The sequence below is a fragment of the Lepidochelys kempii genome, chromosome 16, assembly GCF_965140285.1.
Source record: "Lepidochelys kempii isolate rLepKem1 chromosome 16, rLepKem1.hap1, whole genome shotgun sequence".
In the NCBI taxonomy this organism is placed as follows: Eukaryota; Metazoa; Chordata; order Testudines; family Cheloniidae; genus Lepidochelys; species Lepidochelys kempii.
Window position 1 is genome coordinate 5386404 of NC_136395.1, and position 22369 is coordinate 5408772.

Below are 22369 nucleotides of genomic sequence, written 5' to 3' on the forward strand. Positions count from 1 at the left end.
CAACACTGTGGTGAAAAAAAATCTTGTTCTTTACGCTAACCAGCTCCCCAACCATTGCTACCAACCAAAGAGCTGGTCTGGGGGCAGCAAAAAGCTCAGTGTAGACAAGTACACCTAAGTCCTAAGCACACCCCAGTTTTCCAGGTTCCTGCCCACGTGGAAGCACTTCTGCCTCCTGTCAGCCCTAATGAGCCAGAAAGTCAGCAACCATTGTACCATGTACTATGTTCCCTTGCAAGCACAGACAGATTCAAGGTCCACTACCCTCCCCAGGGGCCCTTTACAGTTAGAGATCTAGACGGAGCTGCCAAGGAACTCAGGGACAGGGAAATATGAGTTTATATGTGTTATGTTCATTGCACACACATGGAAAAAGTAGATGAAAACATAAAATACTCTTTCTGGAAGTTACAACATAACACGACTTTATTTCTTAGAATCCAGAATTCTAACACACAAGAAACAAAAACAGAGAGAAAAAAAGCAGGTTGCACCCGAAAGCAGAGAAACACAACTCACTCCACTCTAGAGGCCAACTCTTTGCAGCTGTAATCACTTGCTTCTTCCCTGCAGACTCCCCTAGCCTACCAGCAGAACCAGGAAACCCTTATAACTTAAAGTGATAGCTTGTAATTTTAACACAGCTTTCAGTGCACCAAAATACACATTATCAAAGTTGGATCCCAAGTTATTTAGTCACTTGTCAATTATTTCAGGTACATTCAGGGACAACTCAGCTGCTGTTCTGCAAAACATTCTGGGTATGTCAAGGCACCTATCTATTTGTATTTATTTAAATATATTACCTGTTCTTTTCTTCCAGTGTGGGTATGAGCCTAGAATAAACCAAGCTCTGTGGCATCATCTACCTGTAAACCCAAGGGGGTTTCCACAGACTCTCGCTCCCATTCTGTGCTGTGCAAGCCTTACTGAAGGGGATGGTTTGCCCAAGCACAACTGGGATACTGGTCGGGGGCTAGGCTGGGCTGCCACATGGAGGCACTAGACCTCTAGATGCCCTGGGACCACGGGATTTCCCCATGGATCTTTTGCATATCGACAACCACTGCCTGCTCCATGGGGGCAGCTCCCCCTTCCCCCATGGGATGATTCCAAAGAAACTTGGCAAGGTGAAGCTCCCAGAGTTCCCTGGCTCCCCTGACAGATATTTTCATAGAAAGCTCTCATTGGCCTTATGTGCATTATACTCATAACCACAGGGATGCAGAGGTAGGAGCCTCTAGATTGTCGGCCAATAACATTAGGAAGGGCCAGGCCCACAAAGGCAACAAGGAGAAAACATGCCTTTGTTGGAACCTTCAGGACATACAAGTGGCCAGACTGGGTCAGATCAATGGTCCATCTAGCCCAGTATCCTGTCTTCCGACAGTGGCCAATGCCAGATGCTTCAGAGGGAGTGACGAGAACAGGCAATCATTGAGTGATTCATCCCCACTCGTCCAGTCCAAGCTTCTGGCAGTCAGAGGCTAGGGAAACCCAGAGCATGGGGTTGGGTCTTTAACCATCTTGGCTAATAGCCATTGCTGGACCTATCCTCCATTAACTTATTTAATTCTTTTTTTGAACCCTATTATATTTTGGCCTTCACAACATCCCCTGACAAGTTCCACAGGTTGACTGTGGATTGTGTGAAGATATACTTCCTTTGGTTTGTTTTAAACCTGCTGCCTGTTAATTTCATTAGCTGACCCCTGGTTCGAGTGTTATGAGAAGGGGTAAATAACTTCTTCTTTGAGTAGTGTCCCTATGGGTGCTCCATTCTGTCTGTGTCCCTGCGCTGCTGAGCGGAGAACTTCCATAACGGTGTCAGTTCGCTGTCTCTCTTCTTGCTACACTATCATCAGCGGCTTCTCAACTGCCCTGACTAGAAATGGAGCCTTTAGCTGTCCGTTAGCAGATCATTAACTCTCCTTTTCAGTTGTTAATCTTTAGCTTTTAGAAACCTTTAGCTTTCTTTTGGCTTTTATATGGCTGTGCCTAAAAAAAAAATGGAAAAAAACCCCCAAAACTAACAAAAAGAAGAAAGAAAAGACTTTGTTCTTGTGTTGACACCGGAGGGGGGACAAAGCAGGTGGACAAAAAATATTACGTCCTCACAAAGGAATCAGAATTCCCATTCACCCACCCACCACTCAATTCCATTGTGGTAAATGTTGGGAACTTCATGGCCGACAGCACCATTCTACGACAACACCCTATGACAGAGATTGGAAACACCTTGCTCTCTTTGGTAGGAAGGCGTACTCCTTGGCCACCTTGCAATTTCACAATGCCAACTACCAGGCACTCATGACAAAGTATGACACAAATTACAATAAATTACATAACTTTATTGATAAGCTGCCAGGGAGCTCCCGGTATTCCTTCAAGGCCATCATCCAGGAGGGGCAACCTATTGCAAACACATCGTTGCAATCGGCCCTCGACATTCCATGGCAGTGGTGATGAGACGGGCATCATGGCTCCACCTCTCGGGATTCCCAAAGGAGGTGCAGACCATGGTGGAGGATCCCCCCCTTTGGAGGGGTAAAGCTCTTCGCTGAGAAGACCGATGCCTCTTTCCACTCCTTGAAGGATCCCAGGGCCACTCTCGGGTCACTGGGAATCTACACACCAGGACAAAAGAGATGTTTTAGCCCTCAATACTAACAGAGGCCTTATTCATCCCAATTCCTGTCACAATGGAACCATGAGCCCCAGGGAAAAAGGGAAAGCTCTCAAAGCGAATGTCTTTGGGCTCCCAGACCTCAACCCAACCACCTGCCCCTAAACACCACTTTTGACAGGCAGGTCGAGGCACCGCGAAACCACTCCCCACTACTATCTATGACCATGCACCCATTTAGCCACCATTTGGCAGCGTTCTGCAGTGCCTGGGAGTGCCTAACCTTGGACAGATGGGTCCTAGACATCATCAGATCAGGATATTCTATCCACTTCACCTTCCTACCCCTCCACAACACCCTTCCCCGTCCCTCTTCAGGGACCCTTCTCACAACAGTCTACTATGCAGGAGGCAGATCGCCCCCTGCAGTTAGGAGCCATGGAACCAATACCTCAACAGCTACAAGGCAAAGGGTTCTACTCTCGCTATTTCCTAACACACAAAAAGAAGGGATGTTAGAGACCCATCCTGGACCTCAGAGTTCTCAACAAGTTCATCAAAGCTCAGAAGTTCACGATGGTCAGATTATTGACAATCATTCTGTCACTGGAACAGGGAGACGGGTTTTCGGCCCTTGACCCACAAGACACCTACTTTCATATTTCAATACTACTGGCTCACAGATGTTTCCTCAGGTTCACTCTGGGAAATGACCATTCCCAATACAGGGTCCTCCCCTTCGGACTTTCATCATCCCCAAAAGTATTTTCCAAAGTTCTCTCAGTGGTAGTCACCCATCTAAAATCCCATGGGATAATGATCTACCCTTACCTGGACGATTATCTTTTCAGAGCCCAGTCACTTCTGGAGGCTTGTCGAGCCACTGAGGACATGATACACTTGTTCACAGAGCTGGGCTTACAGACCAATTCCCAGAAGTCAATCCTCACACCAGTGCAACACCTGGAATTCATAGGGGCTGACCTAAGACGCACGACAGGCCAAAGCCTTCCTAACTCAGGACAGGTTTCTATCCCTGGTATCACTTATAGAAATGGCTCAATGCAGCCCTTGAGTGCCAGCTACAATCTGCCTCTAGCTTCTGGGGCATATGGCAACCGGCACGGCGGTGATTTCATACGCCAGACTTTACATGCAATGCCTACAGCTGTGGTTCAGCTTCGTTCACAGACTGAACAGGGACAGTCTGGCCAAACCCCTGTCACTGCCCACCCGGATCAGGAACTCCTTGGACTGGTGGAAGAACACAGCCAATGTAGGCAAAGGGATCTCCTTTTTTCAGGCACCACCCTTGTTGCTCCTTACCACCAATGCATCCCTCCTAGGACGGGGCACGCATTTGAATGCCTCCCAGCGCAAGGCAAATGGAGATATCTCTGTATATCAATCACCTCGCGTTGAGAGCAGGCAGGAACACCTGTGCCCATTTTCTTCCAGTGATAACAGGGTCGCAAATAAAGATCCTAACTGACAACATAGCCTGCATATACTATTTCAATCACCACGGAGGAGCCAGATTGCCCTCTCTTTGCATGGAGGCAATGAAACTGTGGAACTGTGCATCTCTCACAACATCTCCTTGTACATGGCTTACCTCCTGGGCATGCACAACAAGATAGTGAACAAACTTGGTTACACATTCCTGCATGACCACCAGTAGGAGATGTCAGTACTTCACAACTTATTCACATGGTGGGGAACACCATCCACAAACCTGTTCACCACTTACCAGAACAAGAAGTGTCTATGATACTGTTCCAAGGTGGGGAGTGGACAGCACTCTCTGGGACAAGGACTGTCTTTATGCCTTCCGTCCGTTTCCTCTTCTGCTGAAGGTCCTGCTGAAGATAAAGAGGGACGGAGCTCACATAATTCTGATTGCTCCTATGTGTCCGAGACAGACCTGGCACCCTTGCCAGATGCAGCTTGTGATGTGCCCACTGATCTCCCTTCTGGCCACTCTGCACCTTCTCTCTCAGGACAAAGGGCGCACCATACATCCCAGCATGGGCCTCCTTCGCCTCAAGGCATGGCTGCTATGTGGTTCCAGCATCTAGACAGCTCATGCTCAGAGGAAGTGCAAGAGGTTCTACTGCACAGCAGAAAGTCTGCCATACAGCACACTTACCTGCAGAAATGGTCCAGGTTCTAGATTTGGTGCATGTCCCAACAGATCTCGCTGGCGTCAGCAACTCTTCCACATATTCTGGAATATGTTCTGACCCTTAGAAAATTGGGGTTATTCCTGTGCTCGCTCAGGGTCCACCTAGCAGCTATGACAGCATTTCACCAAACCTTAGAAGGGTACTCAGCAATGTTCCCTCTAAGATTTTACATCCATGTGCAGAATGAATTTTGTTATATGCACCAATATGGAGGTGATGTGTGGTGGGGGTGGGGGCCGAGGGATTCAGAGTGTGGAAGGGGGTTCAGGGCTGGGGCAGATGATTGGGGTGCAGGGGTGAGGGCTCTAGCTGGGCATGAGGACTCTGAGGTGGGGCCAGGGATAAGGAGTCTGGGGTGAAGGCTGCCCCGGGGCTGGGGCCAGACGACTCCCCTGAGCCCTCTCCCCAGTGGCAGGAGCTCTGGGGCCAGAGGAGAGGCCCATGGCAGCCCTGCATGACCCAGCTTGCTCCCCTCTCCAGTCCCTGCCCACCCCTACCTCTCCAGGCCCCTGTGACTGCATGACTCCGTGGCCCTTTATAGCCTGCTGCGCAACCATGCAGCTTAGAGGGAACTTAGGTGCTCGGCACTATCATACCCAACCACTACGAGGGAATAACAAACCTCTTCCCTCAACCTCGACTTCCTTCCCCCTCGTGGGACCTAATCGTAGTGTTGAAAGGGCTGACTAGGCCCCCGTTCGAACCAATGGCCATCTCTTTGCTAGCACACCTATTGATGAAAACGGTCTTTCTGTTTGCAATTACCGCGGCGAGAAGAATAGGGGAAATAGCAACTCTTATGGCGCATCCCCCATATACAGGATTCTTCCTGGACAGGGTTACACTTAGGCTGCATCACAGGTTCACCCCTAAAGTGATCTCCTTGTTTCACATCAATCTATTTATCTTCTTGCCTTCTACCCCACGCCTCACACCTAGAACACATGAGTTATGAGGAGAGGCTGAGGGAACTGGGGATGTTTAGTCTACGGAAGAGAAGAATGAGGGGGGATTTGATAGCTGCTTTCAACTACCTGAAAGGGGGTTCCAAAGAGGATGGCTCTAGACTGTTCTCAGTGGTAGCAGATGACAGAACAAGGAGTAATGGTCTCAAGTTGCAGTGGGGGAGATTTGGGATGGATATTAGGAAAACCTTTTTCACTAGGAGGGTGGTGAAACACTGGAATGCGTTACCTAGGGAGGTGGTAGAATCTCCTTCCTTAGAAGTTTTTAAGGTCAGGCTTGACAAAGCCCTGGGTGGGATGATTTAATTGGGGATCGGTCCTGCTTTGAGCAGGGGGCTGGACTAGATGACCTCCTGAGGTCCCTTCCAACCCTGATATTCTATGATTCTCACCGAGACAATAGGGAGGCCATACTACATACCTTACATGTTAGGAGAGCCCTTGTATTCTACCTCCATAGGACAAGGGCCTTCAGGAAGTCCTGTAGACTATTTCTCTCTATGGTGGAAAGATCTAAGGGCTCAGCGATATCAGCTCAAAGACTCTCCAAGTGGGTCTTAAATTGCATCAGGCAGCTACCAAATTCATAATGTGATGCTTCTGGGGTCACTGACCACGAGGTCGATCTCCTCATCTGTCACCTTCCTCAAGGATGTCCCCATCTCAGAGATCTGCAGAGTGGCGAGGTGGGCGTCAGCCCACACCTCTGCAGAACATTATGTGATCGCTGGGGACTCTGCCTCCGATACCATCTTTGGCTCCACAGTACTGTCATCTGTGACTGACCCGACTCTGAAGTCCCAGCCTTCCAAGGGGGACACTGCTCTGGAGTCACCTACAGTGGACTCCCATAGGGACAGTACTCAAAGAAGAGGAAGTTACTCACCTTGTGCAGTAACGATGGTTCTTCAAGATATGTGTCCCTGATCATGTGGGTGCTCCATGACCTGCCCTCCTCTCCTCTACTTCAGAGTTCTCACTATGACTCTGGGTAGAGAAGGACCCGAGGATGGTTAGCGCCCACATGCTTGCTAACCTCATGGCACAGCATGAGGAGAGATGGCGCATTTGTGGGCCAAATGGACACTGCTACCAAAGTTGTCCAATCAGCAGTGCAAGGACACAGACACACCTACACTACAGCACCAACAGGACACAAATCTCGAAGAACCATCGTTACTGCACAAGGTGAGTAACTTCCTATTCCTTATTCACTTTCTCCACATTAGTCATGTTTTACAGACCTCTCTCATATCCCGTTAGTCATTTCTTAGATGAACACTCCCAGTCTTTTTAATCTCTCCTTGTACAGAAGTTGTTCTGTATCCCTCATAAGTTTTGTTGCCCTTCTCTGTACTTTTCCCCAATTCTAATATATGTTTTTGGGATGGGGTGACTGGAACTGCACACAGTTGTGGATGGGTATGCCATGGATTTTTAGAGTGGCATTATGATATTTTCTGTCTTATTATTAAGGTTAAGATTTTGTCATGGGTATTTTTAGTACATAAGAAGAACATAAGAACAGCCCTACTGGGTCAGACTAAAGATCCAGCTAACCCAGTATCCTGTCTTCTGACAGTGGCCAATGCCAGATGCCTCAGAGGGAATGAACAGAACAGGTAATCACCAAATGATCCATCCCCTGCTGCCCATTCCCAGCTTCTGGCAAACAGAGGCTAGGGACACCATTCCTGCCCATCCTGGCTAATAGCCATTGATGGACCTATCCTCCATGAACTCACCTAGTTCTTTTTTGAACTGTTAAAGATATGTAGAATTATGTACAAAAAACTGCATTCAAAAATAAAACAATGTAAAATTTTAGCGCCTACAAGTCCACTCAGTCCTACTTCTTGTTCAGCCAATTGCTCAGACAAACAAGTTTGTTTACATTTGCAGGAGATAATGCTGCCTACTTCTTGTTCACAATGGCACCTGAAAGTGAGAACAAGTGTTATCATGGCACTATTGTAGCCGGCGTCACAAGATATTTACATGCCAGATGCGCTAAAGATTCATATGTGCCTTCATGCGTCAACCACCATTCCAGGGGACATGCGTCCTTACTAATGACTGCTTCTGCTCGATAACAATCCAGAGCAGTGAGGACTGACGCATGTTCATTTTCATTATCTGAGTCAGATGCCACCAGCAGACATTGATTTTCTTTTTTGGTGATACAGGTTCTGTAGTTTCCGCATCGGAGTCTTGCTCTTTTAAGACTTCTGAAAGCATGCTCCACACCTCGTCCCTCTCAGATTTTGGAGGGCACTTCAGATTCTTAAACCTTGGGTCGAGTGCTGTAGCTATCTTTACAAATCTCACATTGGGTATCTTCTTTGTGTTTTGTCAAATCTGCAGTGAAAGTGTTCTTAAAATGAACAACATGGACTGGGTCATCATCCAAGACTGCTATAACATGAAATATATGGCAGAATGAGAGTAAAACAGAGCAGGGGACATGAAATTCTCCTCCAAGGAGTTCAGTCACTAATGTAATTAACTCATTGTCACACATTTAATTAATGCATTATTTTTTTAATGAGCGTCATCAGCAGGGAAGCCTGTCCTCTGGAATGGCGGCCGAAGCATGAAGGGACACACGCATGTCTAGCATCTCTCATAGGCGCCAACTTTTCCCAGCACTGGTGGGTGCTCAACACCCCCTGGCCCCGCCCCCACCCCTGCCCCGCCCCCATTCCAACCCTTTCCCCAAAGTCTCCACCCCAACTCTGCCCCCTCCCTTCACCTATTGGACCCGCTTCCCCAAATCCCCGCCCCGGCCCCCCCTCTTCCCCGAGCGCTGGGAGCTAGGGGGAGAAGTGGAGCCGCAGTGTGCTCAGGGGAGGAGGCGGAGCTGGGGTGGAGGTGAGCTGGGGTGAGGGGGCAGGGCGGGGAGCTGCTGGTGGGTGCAGAGCACCCACCAATTTGTCCCCGTGGGTGCTCCAGCCCCAGAGGACTCATGGAGTCAGCGCCTATGGCGTATCTGGCATGCAAATACCTTGCAATGCTGGCTACAGAAGTGCCATGCAAATGCCCATTCTTACTTTCTGGTGACACTGGAAATAAGAAGAGGGCAGCATTATCTCCTGTAAACGTAAACAAACGTGTTAGTCTTAGTGATTGGTTGAACAAAAAGTAGGACTGAGTGGACGAGGCTTTCTTCCAGCAACTAACGGAAGTTACTAGATCGCAAGCCCTGGTTCTCATGGGAGACTTCAATCACCCTGCTATCTGCTGGGAGAGCAATACAGCCGTGCACAGACAATCCAGGAAGTTTTTGGAAAATGTAGGGGACAATTTCCTGGTGCAAGTGCTCGAGGAACCAACTAGGGGCAGAGCTCTTCTTGACCTGCTGCTCACAAACGGGGAAGAATTAGGAGGGGAAGCAAAAGTGGATGGGAACCTGGGAGGCAGGGACCATGAGATGGTCGAGTTCAGGATCCTGACACAAGGAAGAAAGGAGAGCAGCAGAATACGGACCCTGGACTTCAGAAAAGCAGACACTGACTCCCTCAGAGAACTGATGGGCAGGATCCCCTGGGAGAATAACATGAGGGGGAAAGGAGTCCAGGAGAGCTGGCTGTATTTTAAAGAATCCCTATTGAGGTTACAGGGACAAACCATCCCAATGTGTAGAAAGAATAGTAAATATGGCAGGCGACCAGCTTGGCTTAACAGTGAAATCCTTGCTGATCTTAAACACAAAAAGTAAGCTTACAAGAAGTGGAAGATTGGACAAATGACCAGGGAAGAGTATAAAGATATTGCTCGGGGATGCAGGAGTGAAATCAGGAAGGCCAAATCACACCTGGAGTTGCAGCTAGCAAGAGATGTTAAGAGTAACAAGAAGGGTTTCTTCAACAAGAAGAAAGTCAAGGAAAGTGTGGGCCCCTTACTGAATGAGGGAGGCAACCTAGTGACAGAGGATGTGGAAAAAGCTAATGTACTCAATGCTTTTTTTGCCTCTGTCTTCACGAACAAGGTCAGCTCCCAGACTTCTGCACTGAGAAGCACAGCATGGGGAGGAGGTGACCAGCCCGCTGTGAAGAAAGAAGTGGTTTGGGACTATTTATAAAAAGCTGGACGAGCACAAGTCCATGGGGCCGGATGTGCTGCATCCGAGAGTGCTAAAGGAGTTGGCGGATGTGATTGCAGAGCCATTGGCCATTATCTTTGAAAATTCATGGCCATCGAAGGAAGCCCCACACTACAAGGATGTGGAAAAGCTGGAAAGAGTCCAGCGGAGGGCAACAAAAACGATTAGGGAGCTGGAACACATGACTTATGAGGGGAGGCTGAGGGAACTGGGATTGTTTAGTCTGCGGAAGAGAAGAATGAGGGGGGATTTGATAGCTGCTTTCAACTACCTGAAAGGGGGTTCCAAAGAGGATGGATCTAGACTGTTCTCAGTGGTAGAAGAGGACAGGACAAGGAGTAATGGTCTCAAGTTGCAGTGGGGGAGGTTTAGGTTGGATATTAGGAAAAACTTTTTCACTAGGAGGGTGGTGAAACACTGGAATGCGTTACTCAGGGAGGTGGTGGAATCTCCTTCCTTAGAATAATGACAGGTTTCAGAGTAACAGCCGTGTTAGTCTGTATTCGCAAAAAGAAAAGGAGTACTTGTGGCACCTTAGAGACTAACCAATTTATTTGAGCATGAGCTTTCGTGAGCTACAGCTCACTTCATCGGATGCATACCATGGAAACTGCAGCAGACTTTATATATACACAGAGAATATGAAACAATACCTCCTCCCACCCCACTGTCCTGCTGGTAATAGCTTATCTAAAGTGATCATCAGGTTGGGCCATTTCCAGCACAAATCCAGGTTTTCTCACCCTCCACCCCCCCACACAAATTCACTCTCCTGCTGGTGATAGCCCATCCAAAGTGACAACTCTTTACACAATGTGCATGATAATCAAGGTGGGCCATTTCCTGCACAAATCCAGGTTCTCTCACCCCCTCACCCCCCTCCCAAAAACCACACACACAAACTCACTATCCTGCTGGTAATAGCTCATCCAAAGTGACCATTCTCCCTACAATGTGCATGATAATTAAGGTGGGCCAATTCCAGCACAAATCCAGGTTTTCTCACCCCCCCACCCCCATACACACACAAACTCACTCTCCTGCTGGTAATAGCTCTGCTGCAGTTTCCGCGGTATGCATCCGATGAAGTGAGCTGTAGCTCACGAAAGCTCATGCTCAAATAAATTGGTTAGTCTCTAAGGTGCCACAAGTACTCCTTCCTTAGAAGTTTTTAAGGTCAGGCTTGACAAAGCCCTGGTTGGGATGATTTAGTTGGGGATTGGTCCTGCTTTGAGCAGGGGGTTGGACTAGATGACCTCCTGAGGTCCCTTCCAACCCTGATATTCTATGATTCTATTACTTGTAGGCTCTGAAGTTTTACATTGTTTTGTTTTTGAGTGCAGGTATGTAACCAAAAAAAAATCTACATTTGTAAATTGCACTTTCAGGACAAAGAGATTGCACTATAGTACTAGTATGAGGTGAATTGAAAAATATTATTTCTTTTGTTTATCATTTTTACAGTGAAAATATTTGTAATAAAAATATACACTTTGATTTCAGTTACAACACGGAATACAATGTATATGAAAATGTAGAAAAACATCCAAAATATTTAATAAATTTCAATTGGTATTCTACTGTTTAACAGTGCGATTAAAACTGCGATTAATTTTTTAAATTTTGATGAATTTTTTTGAGTTAATCACGTGATTAATTGACAGCCCTAATGAAAATCCTCTTTCGCAACATTTCAGCCATTGAAAGCTCCATCTAAAATGCCCTCAACTGGTTTCACTTGAGCTCCAAATACAGCTCCAAAGCAGGCCTGGCCTGTACTTCCCTCATTGCATATGCTGTTAGCTGTGTCTGTAGTGTAATGTTGCTGAGAAATGCTATCTGATCTTCAGGTTTTTGTTTGCTAAATATTATATTAACTAGCATTAGCCCAGGCTGCTAGTCCATGTTATCCACCTGGCTATAAAGCACTGACGGATGCATGGCCAATAGTCTGTATGTATATATCTTTTCTCCAGGTCTTGGCTTTACCGATGCTGTTATTTGGAGGAGGGGTCTGTAGGAGGAGTCATGCTTGCAGTCTGCTCAGATATTTATGCAATCATAAATTTTCTTCCCCTTTCACTGACTGCAGCCCCACACTGGAAGTTGAGAGAATCCCCTCACAAATCTGAATGCCAGCAGGACTGTTTCAAAGGGGACACAAGTTGTAACATGCCATACAATGCAAGGATGTGTATCTTGTTCTGTAAACTATCAAGAATTATTTCTTTTTAATTTCCAGCAACCACAGGACAAGCCATAAACTATAAAAAACCAAGAGGGAACCTGACGGCTGGAACTTGCTGCTGAAAAAATGTATTAGAAAAGGTGCAGTCATTAATTTAAAAATATGGGGCTAGATTTTGCTCTCAGTTACACAGGGAGTTCAACGCAGTGTGCTTCCAAATTTTGATCCTGGAGTTTGGGCGCTTGGCGCTTCCCAGGATCAGGCACTTTCTTCAGTCACACAGCCACCTAACCGAGTGCAGAACCTGAGCCATGTCTGAGACAAAGGTACATCTCAGAATTGCCATTACATGATATAAGGAGAAGTGATACCTTTTATTTGTAGAGAAGGAGGGAGGCTTTTTAAAGCACTAAACATCCTGGTAGCTAGCTAGTGCTGTCACAAGGAAGGAGGCTATGGCTTTCTCACATTTCTACTAGCCTGGTGAGGTCCTCAAACTAGTTGCAAAATCTCCTGTTTCTCCACCCCCAGCATCTCTTCAGCACCCATATTCTTAAAGCATTTTTGCTTTTATTAATACGATCAGAGATCTCACACTGATTTGGGAGTGCTCCAAAAAAACCAGAGTAATCACAGGGTTCTACTGGATCTTGTGCAACAGCCTATCCTGGCTTTTCTGGGGCTAAGAGTTTCATTACTTGTAGTCTCCTTAATGACCAGTCTTCAGCCTTCACAGATCGTTGGTTTTGGAGGGTTGGGAAATAATATATTAGTCGTAAATTGGCAGCAATTCCTTAGTTGTACTAAAGTCCCCCATCTGAATCCGACTGGTAGTCCGCCATCTGAATCCGCCATCTGAATCCGACTGGTAGTCAAGGCAGCCTCCCTTTTCAGAAGATTAATTATAACATGAGCTGATCTGGAGATTATAACAGGCAAGAGCAACAAATGGCAACTCCCCAAAGACAAAATACAAGTAAAAGTCTGTGATTAAAAGGAACCCATTTCCTGCAGTGATCAACAGAGGGGTGAAAAGAAGAGATTGCCTTATTTTCTAAATAAATGCCCCTTACCCATTTTGGAAAGTTAAAAACTGCCGACCTGTTTATCATTGGTGTTGTGTGTCACTTACAAATCTGCTCCGTAGTTATGTAGCACAAGGTGCGGGGCGTGGGTGGGGAGAAATATTACAAGTCCCCTGGATGTTTTACAAAGGCAGAAAAGCCGGAGGGTCCTAGTCCGAGTTTTTGCCTCTTCACACTGTAAATAACCGACCCCGGGTCACGCTGCTTATCCCTTTCACCCTTTGCAGGCTGTTTCCTTGCGAAGCACAGAAATTCAGAGCCCTCTGGTTTCCATTTTTGTCCACTAGCGACCCCTACCTTTAGAGAGCGCAATAATCCTACGTGGTTTGAATTCTTTCCACATTTATTTCAGATCAAGCTGTATTGAGTATTTTCAAATCCATAGGCCACGGATCCTTTGCATGAGGGGCAGGAGAAGGAAAGCACGACCTGTAGATCGGAAGGGAAAATAGGGTCGCACTCTGCACGTGGTGGCCTTTGGAGCTCAACACGCTTTTCATGCCCCCGTCACAAAAATAAAATCTACAGAAACTAGGAACTTCAAGTGCCGTATTTCTGCCCCAAACAGCATCTCCGGCTGCTCCGAACTGGTCACTGCAATGCATGGAGAAGAGCACGGCGCAATGCAGACACCCCCACGCCTGCCCCCCCCCCCCCAGCTCCCCACAGGGTCCTAGTCACTCGGGGGGGGCGGGTTTTTTTCTTAAATTAAACGTATCAACATTCCATCGATCACCGCCCCTCCCCCCAGCGTGGTCGGGGGGGCGGGGGGAGCTCCGCCCTCTGCAATGTATCAATGTCCCATCCCCTCCCCCCCGCCTTCCCCGTTGGGTGAAATCCAATCACCGTCCGCCCTCCCCGCCCCTGTGGATACGGCGAAGCGTCACGGACTTGCTATTGTTATGCAAATAAAAGCTGCCTAAAAGGAGCTGCCCGGGGTATCCTGCCCTCTAAAGACGCCCAGGGACGTGGCTGCGGGGGGACTCGCCTGGGGGAGCGCTCAGGAAAAGGGGGGATCCGCTGCCCGACGCGAGCCCCTCTCCGGGATAGGCACAGCAGCTGCCCCCATCTCCCCCCGGCCGCGGGCTCAACACCAGAGACTCCAAGCGCCACCTCCCCCCGCCACGCTCCGCCGCTGCGAGGGAGCGGGCAAGGCTCCCCCTCCGGCCGCCGGGCTGCACCTGGATGCGCCGCCGGGGCGGGTAGCCGCGGCGGCGGCAGCAGCGGGGCGCTCGCCGCCCGCCCGCCTCGCGCAGCCTGGGAGCCGCACGGAAGTCGCTGGGCCGGGCGCGGGGGGCCGCGCAGCCGCACCGCGGGGAAGCGTGGTGCCCAGGGGGCCCCTTCGCCGGGCCCGACCCGATCCGCCAGCCCGCGGGCTGCCCCGCGCCCCGGCCCCCCCCCGCCGCCGCCGCCGCCGCCGCCGCGCTCGGATCTTCGCGGGCTTCCATGAGCATCCGCGCCCGGGGGCTTGCCCGGAGGCCGCGCGCTCCGCCGCAGGGTGCGCCGAGCCCCCGCCCCTAGCTTCGGGCTCGCCGAGCGCCCCTGGCGAGCTGGGCGAGGCGGCGCGCAGGCCTGCGCCCGCCCGGCACCGCTGCGCCCGGATCCCGCCGCCCGGCCGCGGCCATGAGCCAGACGGAGCTGTCCACCTGCTCGGCCCCGCAGAGCCAGCGCATCTTCCAGGAGGCGGTGCGCAAGGGCAACACCAAGGAGCTGCAGTCGCTGCTGCAGAACATGACGAACTGCGAGTTCAACGTGAACTCGTTCGGGCCCGAGGGGCAGACGGCCCTGCACCAGTCCGTCATCGACGGCAACCTGGAGCTCGTCAAGCTGCTGGTCAAGTTCGGCGCCGACATCCGCCTGGCCAACCGCGACGGCTGGAGCGCGCTGCACATCGCCGCCTTCGGGGGCCACCAGGACATCGTGCTCTACCTGATCACCAAGGCCAAGTACTCCGCGGGCAGCCGGTGACGCCGCGGCCGCCGGGCTCGGGCCGGGGCCGGGGCGCAGCGAGCCGGGGCCGGGCCGGGGCTCCCCGGGGCGGGGAGCGGCGCGCTCTGCAGGACCGGCTGGGCGGGCGGCTGGAGCCCCCCGGGGCGGGGACAGGGGCCGTGTCTGCTCGGGCCGCTCTGGGAGCGGGCAACCCCGGGACATCCCCGCCCCGCACGCACACGGCTCCCGCCCGGGCTGCCTCCTGCCCCTGCCCCGCGCCGGGCCGGGCGCCCTGCGGACTCCAGCCCCGGTCGCCGGAGGGGCCGCCCTGGGCCAGCGCGCTGCGCCCCGCGGGCTGCTCCAGGTGAGGCGGGCAGGGCAGGACCCGGCCCTCCGGGAGATGGGGGACCTCTCCGAGGGGCGGGCTGGGCCCTTCCTCCCCCCGGCTGCCTAGCCCGGGACCACGGTGCCCTCCTAAATCGCGCCCGCTGACCCGAGCTGCGGGCGCCCCCGGGGAGGTTAGCCGGCCGCCTGTGGGCTGGGGGGCCGCGGCCCGGGAGCCGGGACTGACCCGCCTCGGGGCGGGCGAAGCAGCCGCATCGCCGGACACAGGGGAGAGGTGGGGCTTGGGTGGAGTGTTTATTTTTGTTTAAATGACAAAGCTGCTCGGACTCCATGTTTTTTGCAAAGAAATCTGGGGGCCCACAAAGATTTTACTGAAAAACCATTTAACTGCTTTCAAAGGGGTTTTGTCTGCCAAGGGTTTTTTCTCCTACTGTAATTTGTCTTCGGTCTGGGTTGGTTTGGGGGGTGTTTGTTTGTTTGTTTTTTGGGTTTTTTTTTTTTTTGCCATCTACCTCGGCTGCGCTCACAGTGTTCGCGGGTTCAGGCAGAGACCTGGTCAGATGCTTTAACGTGCGCTCGCCTCCCCGGCCGGGACCCCCCAGCTGATGCATTTGGTGGCGAGTCAGTCCCTGAAGCTGTCCCTGCGTTGAAAGCGTGCTGGCTCCGAAGTGACTCCATCTCGGCATTTGTATCCGCTCACACCGCGACCTGCGGAACGCCCGTCGGCGCTCGCCTCCCCGTTCTGCGGCCGGGCAAAGCCCCGCAGCTCGGCGCGAGCGGAGGCTCCCGGGCGCCTCGTGCGCGGGGCGGGTGGCCGAGCTGAACTCCCGTCCCCCCGGCAGCCCGCTCCGCTTCCTGCGGCTCCGCACCGGAGCCACGTCCCCCGCCTCCTGCCGCATCCCGCCTGGAGCGTGGGACCCGGCCCCGCGCGCGGCGCTCGCGGCAGAGGCGCGCGACCCGTCCCGGGCAGGCGGGCGCTGGCGGGACGCGCGACCCCGGGCGGCGAAACGAGGGACGTGAAACGAACTCCGCTCTCCGGGCGGCGGAATTGCTTTTGCACAGAAAAAGAGCGTGAGCGCCCCCTGCAGTCTAGGAGGAAAGTTTCAAGGACAACCCGAAAACTACTGAGAAATAGTTTGGGATTTTTTCTTTTTCTAACTTTGGTGAAACTTGGCGAACACTTCTCAATGCAGAATGATTCCATCTGACTTTATACAAATGAAAGGGCGGAAGAGGAACCCATCTTAACCTGCATTTGGAAGTGACTGCACATGGAATTGCAATGCTGCTTTTTGTTGCCATGGCACAATAACATCCATTTAAAAAAAATGCAGAAAATTTCAGAAGTCTCCTTTCCACGGTTGGCCTTTTATCCCTCTATGTTTGTCTGCACTAAACCCCTTACCACTGCCATCTCCTTGCTGTCCTCTCGTATTCCCCTTATCCAAACCATTACAATTAAAAAAATAGTTATCTACTGTTTTGTTGTTGTTGTTGTTATAACTATTTATCATATATGTATATATTTGTGGGTGACGTTTGTGTGCCTGGTTTTGTCTGAAGCTATTTGTGAATGGTTCAAAGTACGGTTTGGAAAATATGCATTTTTTCTAGTCTTAAAACTAAACTTGAGTCTGCCATGGGTGTTTTTTTTCATTGCACTGAATATTCTGCTTTGTCTATGATGGTTTCACCTGCAGTTTTTTCTCTCGTAAACAATTTATATGATTAAAAAGTTCCAGATTTAAAAAAAAGAAGCCCTTTTGAAAGTGTCTATTGTTAATGCTGTAATTTAAAAGGAACTTCTTAGTTTGCAAACTTTCTCTGTGAGCACTGAAGATGGTTGGTGCTTCTCTGTTGGGGGGGGACAATATCTTTTCTAATGAGGTTTTATTACAGTTACCAGACGGTTGCACATTTTTTAAACTAATGGATTTGCCACCATGACGTGTCATAACATTTATGGCATACTATTAAAACCCTCGTGTATTTTAAAGCCAAGTTCTAGATTGATATTTTAAAAGAAATCTTGGTTATAAACCCAATGCTAAAGGGAGTTCTGTCCAGTGTTGTAAAGACAACATAATGTAACCCATATTTATATTTTTATAAAATAACTGTTAAGACTGTGAATCTCTTGTGTGAATTGCTAAGTGAGTTTAAGAAAAGTATTGTTCCTCTTCGGCTTCTTGGAGCTTTAGGCATGATTTGAATTCGAAAATTGTACATTGGGGAAGGGGGTTTGCTCTGGAATTGTGCGTTGATGTATTTTTGCATCACTTTTTTTTTAAATTTATTTTACTGAAAAGCTGCTGCCCTTCCTAGTCCCTATAGTTTCAATTTTCTATGCAACCCCGCAAACCCCAGAGATATATATATATATTTTGTTATCCTGAGAAATAAAAGGGATGCTGATTTATTCAAATTTAAATGAGGTTTTTTCCCCCCCTCTTGTTTGGCTCATAGTGCTGCTGACCCTTCATGCCAAAATGGGGAGTAGAAGAAAAAAGACAGGTTGGGGGAGGCTCTTTTGTGCATGACTGGTCACCTTTTGGCAGTCATCTTTTTTATTGTTGTTGTTGTTTTTTGTCAGAAGACTATATTGATAATGTCGGTGAAGGAAGCAGACATTGATGCTGATGCACAGATTGCTCCAGAAAGGAGTTTTTCTGTAGATTTTTCTCTAGATGCGAATACCTTTTTTAATTATGTTAATTAATGTTAAGAATTTTTAGGCTTATATTGAAGCTGTATGTGGGTCACTATATGATCATTTCTAACTGGATAAAGTCTGTACAGTACAGCATATTCCGGAGTGTCTGACATAGACTTGTAGCCCCAGAGTGAGAAATTTATAAATAAATTTTTCATTTTCTTTTTATAAAAAAAATGTGGCTTTTTGGTTTGTTCTTTCCCACACATACATCAGTGAAGTGACAGTCTTGGTAGTGACAACTCCCCATGTGCCTGGGACAAGAAAGCAGTTAGCTACCTTGCGAAGGCACTGCTCCTGTCCAGTGTTGAAAACGTTGATTAGAAGCTTGTGTTGTACACTGCCTTTCATCCAAGTGTCCTTGAATGTATTTGAAAACGCGGAACATGGAAAGCCAACGCATCTGTTGAACTCTGGAGTAAATAAAGATTTGTGAAGCATTTCCAAGCAACAGGGAGTGGAATAAATCTCAGGCTTGTAAATGCTACAGGATTGTACTCTCATTTTCTGACAGTGAACTAGTTAGTCTCTCTCTCTCTTTTAATCACATGTTGCATTTACCTCTGTGCTAATTATTCCTCAGATATGCTGGTTTAGATCAGGATGATGAGCAAATACTATCTTCCTCTAGCCATGGCTTCAATACAATTATATCCCCTAGATTTGAAATCCCATGTCTAAGTTATTAAACTGCTGTCTCCATTCATTTGTATAGAAAAATAAATATAGCAGCCTTCTTGTATCGAACTAACTCCAGAGGTGTCATTCAGAGGGTTGCAAGGCATTGTCATCGTTCAATCCCAGCATCTAGGTTCTGATCCTGTGAAGTGTTGGGCATCCTTTGCTCCACTGTGAAGTCTATGGGAGTACCTCCTGGATCAGGCTAATGGGCATGTAGATATTCCCCATCACACACCCAGCACATTATTTCGTAAACCCCATTGTCCCTGAGCCACACAGGCTGATGAGGGTGCTTTAGGTTACACTTTAAGTTGCTGGGTTTGGGAGTTGAAGTCACTTCCTGAGTGGAGTGTTTCAGTTTAATGTGCTGAAAATAAAGTTAAATGGAAAAACCCAAGCTCTGTGGCAATGTGTGAGAGGTGTAAGCTGCCCTGCCCAGCCCCGCTGACCTTGTAGGTGCTCAGCATTCTGCAGGAGGCTCCTCTGCTGCTGTGTGGCAAGATCTGCTCATGCACACTTCTAGATAAAGACTCTTGTTACTGGAACTGTGGGCCCGAGCTTACACCCCTTGAAGTCAGTGGATGTTTTGTTGTTGATTTCAATGGGAGCAGGATCGGGCAAAGCTTAGGACCCTAGTCTGAACATTCCCAAGGGCTGGTGGAGATTAGCTCCAGGTTTGGGGTTGCCCCATCTTTCTATAAATGCCCAATCCTGCATCCATGGATATCCACAGGAGTTTTGCTGTTGGCTTATATGGATGCTGGATCGAGCCCCAGGCTAACAATTTTGGACCCTGCACATAGGCTGGTGAGAGAGCACTTCCTGATGTGCATTACCAGAGCCCTGAGCATGGTTTGCCAAAATGTGAATACACAAACATATATAACCCTAGCAAGCTGACTGCCTAGCTGCTCTGGGAAACATTCAGCATTGTCTGGATCACATCTGTGTGATACCAGCCTGGGTGCAGTACTGGTGTGATACTAGCATGGGCTGATATGCCTTATGAAGTAAGACCCTGTACGTTTTATTTAGAAACATATTTCAGTTAAATGCCAGGAAGGGGCAGAAACTGCCCAGCTCTCCCTAGAATGCTGCCAATCCCTTGACTACAGCAAGCAATGATTTTTATTTTGAAAGCTGCATAAAACTAATTGCAGCCCAGGCTGCAGCCTGGAGCAAACACTTCTGAACCCCTGAAAAGGGGTCAGCCCCTTAACTCCACTGCTTCACTCCCAGTGGGTTCCCACAGGCTGTGATGGTGTGAGGTTGGGCCCACACTTGGAAGGGTCTTCCCTGGGCAGGAGGAGTGTAGAGAGTAGCATTCTTTTGACTTCAGAGTTGCCCAAAGGCCCAGCACATGGAGGAGGCAAGATCCCACTCTGCGCTTGCTGTCCACTCGAGCTTGGCTGAGGCAGTGTTCGCAAGGAAGCTGATTGCAGGTTTGGCTGAGTCAGGACCAGGCCTTTGCTTTTGGAGCATTTTTCATGATAATTTTGCTGGCACTGAAAATGCCTAATTACAAACCTCACAACAGTTAGAGGAGGAAAAATAGCTGTGTCCACAAGTAATTCATTTCCTCCAGAGCTTCCTACCCTAATGGAGCTTGTTCTGGCAATGGCTCCTGCATGGGTGTTGGCTCCTGAGCTATTGGGAAACTGAGCTATGCTGAAGAGTAGCATCACAAACAGCCTGCAACAGCCTCAGGAGTGGCCGGTGAGGTGGGCATGCAGTTGTGACTTAGCAGTTGCAGCTTTTGGCTGCTGTTTACACACAGGCTGCTTGCAGCTTGTGTATGGCTGGGGTGGAAGAGCAGCACATTAATAATCCCTCCATTTTTATCAGGAAAAAACCTTCCCAAGCCACCAGTCCTAACATTTTGTCTCAGTGCATTTGTATTGCCCAGGGCTCTGAGCAGCAGTCAGGAGTGGGTGGGAGGCCAATTCGGTGGGGTTAGTGCTTAGGGGTGGCAATGGGAGGGTGAGCATGTGGGAGGCAGCAGCATGTGGGAGGCTCTTGTGAGGCCTAGCTTAGGAGTTCCAGGACAGAGCCTTCTCCAGCTCCAGCCTTCTAGGGGCAAAATAGTACAGAATCCAAAGCTCTGGGTTAGTGTGCAGGAGAGGGAGGTGGCGTGTGACATCTGGGGGCAGCTGGTGACCCCTTCTGGCCTTGAACTCTATGGCTCTGACCTGCGTCCCAGCTTCATTTTGAAACGTTAACGAATCCAAACCCATGGGAGCCACTGTCACTACAGCAGATGCGTCCATGGGAACAGGCCGTCAGCCGCTCCAGCACAGCGCTCCCACTGAGTTCACAGAGAGCTCCAGGTGCACGGCGCTTGCAGAACTGGCTTCTGCCTGAGGTCTTACATGCTCCTGTTTGTGGGAGAGAGCCAGAGAGCTCGGCTCAGAGCCTATGCACTGGGTAGAATCTGTACCACACCTGACACCCAGGAGAAACACTGCGTGCTTCGCAAGCTGAGCTGCTCAACAATCCCCCTTTGAGGCACAAGGGGCATTTTCCCCATTACAGTGAGGGAAATGGAGGCACACTGAGGCCAAGAAACTGAGCACCCTCAGCCCACATAGTAGTCAAGGCTCTAAGGGTATGTCTACACTATGAAATTAGGTCAATTTTTTAGAAGTCGATTTTTAGAAATCGATTTTATACAGTCGATTGTATATGTCCCCACTAAGTGTATTAAGTCGGCGGAGTGCGTCCTCACTACCGTGGCTAGCATCGACTCACGGCGTGGTGCACTGTGGGAAGCTATCCCACAGTTCCTGCAGTCTCCACTGCCCATTGGAATTCTGGGTTAAGCTCCCAGTGCCTGATGGGGCAAAAACACTGTCGCATGTGGTTTTGGGTACATGCCAGTCTCCCCTCCCTCCCTCCATGAAAGCAACTTCAGACAATCATTTTGCACCTTTTTCCCTAGGTTACCCATGGAGACGCCATAGCACGGCAAGCATGGAGCCCGCTCAGCTCACCGCTGCTGTTGTGAGCATTGTAAACCCCTCGCGCATTATACTGCAGTATGTGCAGAACCTGGCTAAGAGACGGCAGCACGAGGACGATTGTGAGGAGGACATGGACACAGACGTTCCTGAAAGCACAGGATGTGGCAATTGGGACATCATTGCGGCAGTGGGGCTCGTTGATACAGTGGAACACCGATTCAGGGCCTGGCAAACAAGCACAGACTGGCGGGGCTGCATAGTCTTGCAGGTATGGGATGATTCCCATTGGCTGGGAAACTTTCGCTTGCATAAGGCCATTTTCCTGGAACTCTGTGAGTTGCTTTCCCACACCCTGAAGCGCAGGAATACCAAGATGAGAGTTGCTCTGACAGTTGAGGAGTGAGTGGCGATAGCCCTGTGGAAGCTTGCAATGCCTGACTGCTACCGGTCCATCGGGAATCAATTTGGAGTGGGCAAATCTACTGTGGGGACTGCTGTGATTCAAGTAGCCAATGCAATCACTAATGTTCTGCTATCAAGGGTAGAGACTCTGGGAAATGTGCAGGTCATAGTGGATGGCTTTGCTGCA

At 49.5% G+C, this 22369-nt stretch overlaps 1 protein-coding gene and 1 long non-coding RNA gene across 5 annotated transcripts; one reads left to right on the forward strand and one right to left on the reverse strand.

The window, feature by feature from the left end:
- Window positions 1-416: 416 nt before the first annotated feature.
- On the reverse strand, window positions 417-16541 carry LOC140899307 (uncharacterized). Of its 4 annotated transcripts, XR_012155274.1 has the most exons (7): window positions 14141-14382; window positions 13450-13581; window positions 12766-12953; window positions 4776-4920; window positions 4377-4488; window positions 3458-3589; window positions 417-2627 (listed from the first exon to the last, which is right to left on the reverse strand). It is a non-coding gene; the product is annotated as an uncharacterized LOC140899307 (long non-coding RNA). The 4 variants fall into 4 exon arrangements; XR_012155275.2 differs by lacking the exon at window positions 14141-14382 and adding an exon at window positions 15939-16541 and having other exon boundaries at window positions 12766-13581; XR_012155276.1 differs by having other exon boundaries at window positions 4377-4485; window positions 12766-13581.
- On the forward strand, window positions 14560-15351 carry NRARP (NOTCH regulated ankyrin repeat protein). Its single transcript, XM_073314596.2, has one exon. It carries the CDS (start codon window positions 14776-14778, stop codon window positions 15118-15120), a length of 345 nt encoding a protein of 114 aa, XP_073170697.1. The 5' UTR covers window positions 14560-14775; the 3' UTR covers window positions 15121-15351.
- Window positions 16542-22369: the final 5828 nt, after the last annotated feature.

Coding starts and splice junctions, on each gene's coding strand:
- NRARP (XM_073314596.2), top strand. CDS start 14,776: ATGAGCCAGACGGAGCTGTCCACCTGCTCGGCCCCGCAGAGCCAGCGC.